General features: G+C 71.0%; 1 protein-coding gene across 1 annotated transcript; it reads right to left on the bottom strand.

Annotated features, from left to right (window-relative positions):
• Positions 1–995: 995 nt before the first annotated feature.
• Positions 996–1,862, bottom strand: FOXE1 (forkhead box E1). The gene has a single exon (XM_068927835.1). The coding sequence runs from the start codon at positions 1,860–1,862 to the stop codon at positions 996–998; it is 867 nt and encodes a 288-aa protein (XP_068783936.1).
• Positions 1,863–2,272: the final 410 nt, after the last annotated feature.

Genomic DNA, 2,272 nt, shown 5'->3' with positions numbered 1-2,272 from the left:
TTTAAAGCTAGGTCAGGTTGCTTCAGGCTTTGTCCAGTCAAGTTGGGAAGATTTCCATAGGTGGTGATCCCACAACCTTGCTGGATCCCTCTTCTAGGGGTTGAGTGTGCTCATGGCCAAGTCCCCTGAAGCACACAGCACAATCCACTGGTGGGATCTGACCTGCTGTGTTTGGTTGCACTCCCACGATCCAAGTGAACAAGGAGGTCCGCCTGGCTCATATCAGGGCCCGTCCCATGGTACAAGCAGATCAGCTGAGGAAGGAGAGGACAGGAGCCATCTTCCGTCCATTCCACTCACTCCTCTCCCTGAGACATGTTCCCCGGTAGCAATATGAACCAAAACTTCCCCAGCCCTGGCCACCTCATCGGTGCAAGACCCAGCACTAATGTAGCCCTGCACAGCATCAGGGACACACGACCACGCTGGTGCTATGCGTGAGGCTTTTATGGCTCTTGTTTCACAAGGCTGAGACTTCCTCCCTCTTCCCTCCCACACCCCAGCAGACATTTCATTCCAAAAATAAAGTCCAAAACAGCAGAGGAATTTTTAAAAAGTGAGATCTTCCAAGGTAGACCTGGGCGCCCGGTCTGGCTCACCGGGAGCGGGGGGAATCTGGCAGGAAACTCTTGAGCACCTGCACCACGAAACGCAGCAGAATAGGCAAAGGGCCGTTTGCCCCGGTCAGGCACTTGGGAACGTTTGGCGCTTCTTCAGCGAGTCTCTTACCCACACCGGGTGGGGTGCGCAGGGTCCCCGCAAGGCCCCGACGCCTGGAGCCAGCGCTCCTCGCGGGGAGGCTCTGCCAGTCCTCGGCACCCCGGCGAGGCGCGGCGGTGCGGCGTGGCGCAAGGTCCCGGAGGGGAGCCCCAAGCCGGCCCGACGTCGCCGTGCCGCCGCGGAGCCAGCGCCGGCAAGGCGAGGGGCTGCGAAAGCTCCCGCTGCCGTCGGGCGGCCCCGCTCCGCCGAGCAGCGGCCCCCCACGCCGGGCGCCGTCAGAGGGCCGGGACGAACCTGTCGGGGCCGCCGGGGTAGGTGCCGTGCCTCGGGCCGCCGGGCTCGACGGCACCCAGCGACCCGCCGGGGCCGTAGGCGTGCGGCAGCGCCGGGTAGGGCGCGGGCGAGCGGCGGCCGAGGAGCCCCGCGGGGGCGGGCGGTGGGGAGGGCAGCACGAAGCGCCCGGCCGCCCCATAGAGCTGCCCGGCGCCTGCCGGCGCGTAGCCGCCCGTCGATAGCCCCGGGTAGGCGTGGGGCAGCGCGGCGGCGGCGCAGCCCGGCCCCGCGTAGGAGGCGGCGGCGAAGGAGCAGGAGGCGGCGGGGGCCGGGGGCAGGTCGGCGGCGGGCGGCGGGGGGAAGAGGCGGCAGGAGGTGCCGGAGGGGGCGGCGGCGGGGCGGTCGGCGAGGAAAGCCGGGTAGGTGGAGAGGTCGCTGCGCTTGAAGCGTTTCCTGCGGCGGAGGAAGCTGCCGCTGTCGAACATGTCGCGGGCGTGGGGGTCCAGGGTCCAGTAGTTGCCCTTGCCGGGGCGGCCCGGCTCCCGCGGCACCTTGACGAAGCAGTCGTTGAGGGTGAGGTTGTGGCGGATGCTGTTCTGCCACTTGCGCGGGCAGTCGCGGTAGAAAGGGAAGCGCTCCGTGATGAAGCGGTAGATGCCACCCAGCGTCAGCCGCCGCTCCGGCGCTTGCCCGATGGCCATGGCGATGAGGGCGATGTAGCTGTAAGGCGGCTTGCCCCGCTCCGCCGGCCGCTTGCGACGCCGCCGCCCGCCCCCCGCCGCTGCCGCCTCCCCCGCCGCCGCCGCCGCCTCCGGCAGCGCCCGGCCCGGCTCGGCGCGGCACGTCGGGTGCCGGCTCTCGGCTGTCATCGCCGGCGGCGGCGCCCCGAGGTGCGCGCGGGGCCGCGCCGGGCAGGGCGCAGCCTTGCACCCAGCCGCCTTTTATGCCACCGTGTCCGGCGGCTTCCGCGCCCGGCAGCCGTCCCACCCCCTGCGCCCGCCCCGCCGTCCCGGGGCCGCGGGCAGGGCCGGGCTCGCCGCCGCCGTCGCACCGGGCTCCGGGGTAGCGCCCGGCTTTCCCCCTCCTCCCCGCTCCCGCCTCTTGCCCGCCGGCACCCCTTAAAACGCGCTGCCCGCCTGGCGAGGCTGCCGGCGCCGTCGGGGGAGGGCCGCGGACCGTCGGGGCGCGCGGGAGCCCCGGGCTCGGCGGGGCAAGGCGAAGGGACTGTCTTGGGCCGAGGAAGCGACTCGGTCGTGGTGCGTTGCCCGCAAGGCCAGCG

Source organism: Struthio camelus, chromosome Z, assembly GCF_040807025.1.
Source record: "Struthio camelus isolate bStrCam1 chromosome Z, bStrCam1.hap1, whole genome shotgun sequence".
In the NCBI taxonomy this organism is placed as follows: Eukaryota; Metazoa; Chordata; class Aves; order Struthioniformes; family Struthionidae; genus Struthio; species Struthio camelus.
This window is presented reverse-complemented; position numbering and strand designations above follow the sequence as displayed.

What these genes read in the sequence shown, in the direction of transcription:
- FOXE1 (XM_068927835.1), bottom strand. Translation starts at nt 1,862, where the DNA reads ATGACAGCCGAGAGCCGGCACCCGACGTGCCGCGCCGAGCCGGGCCGG.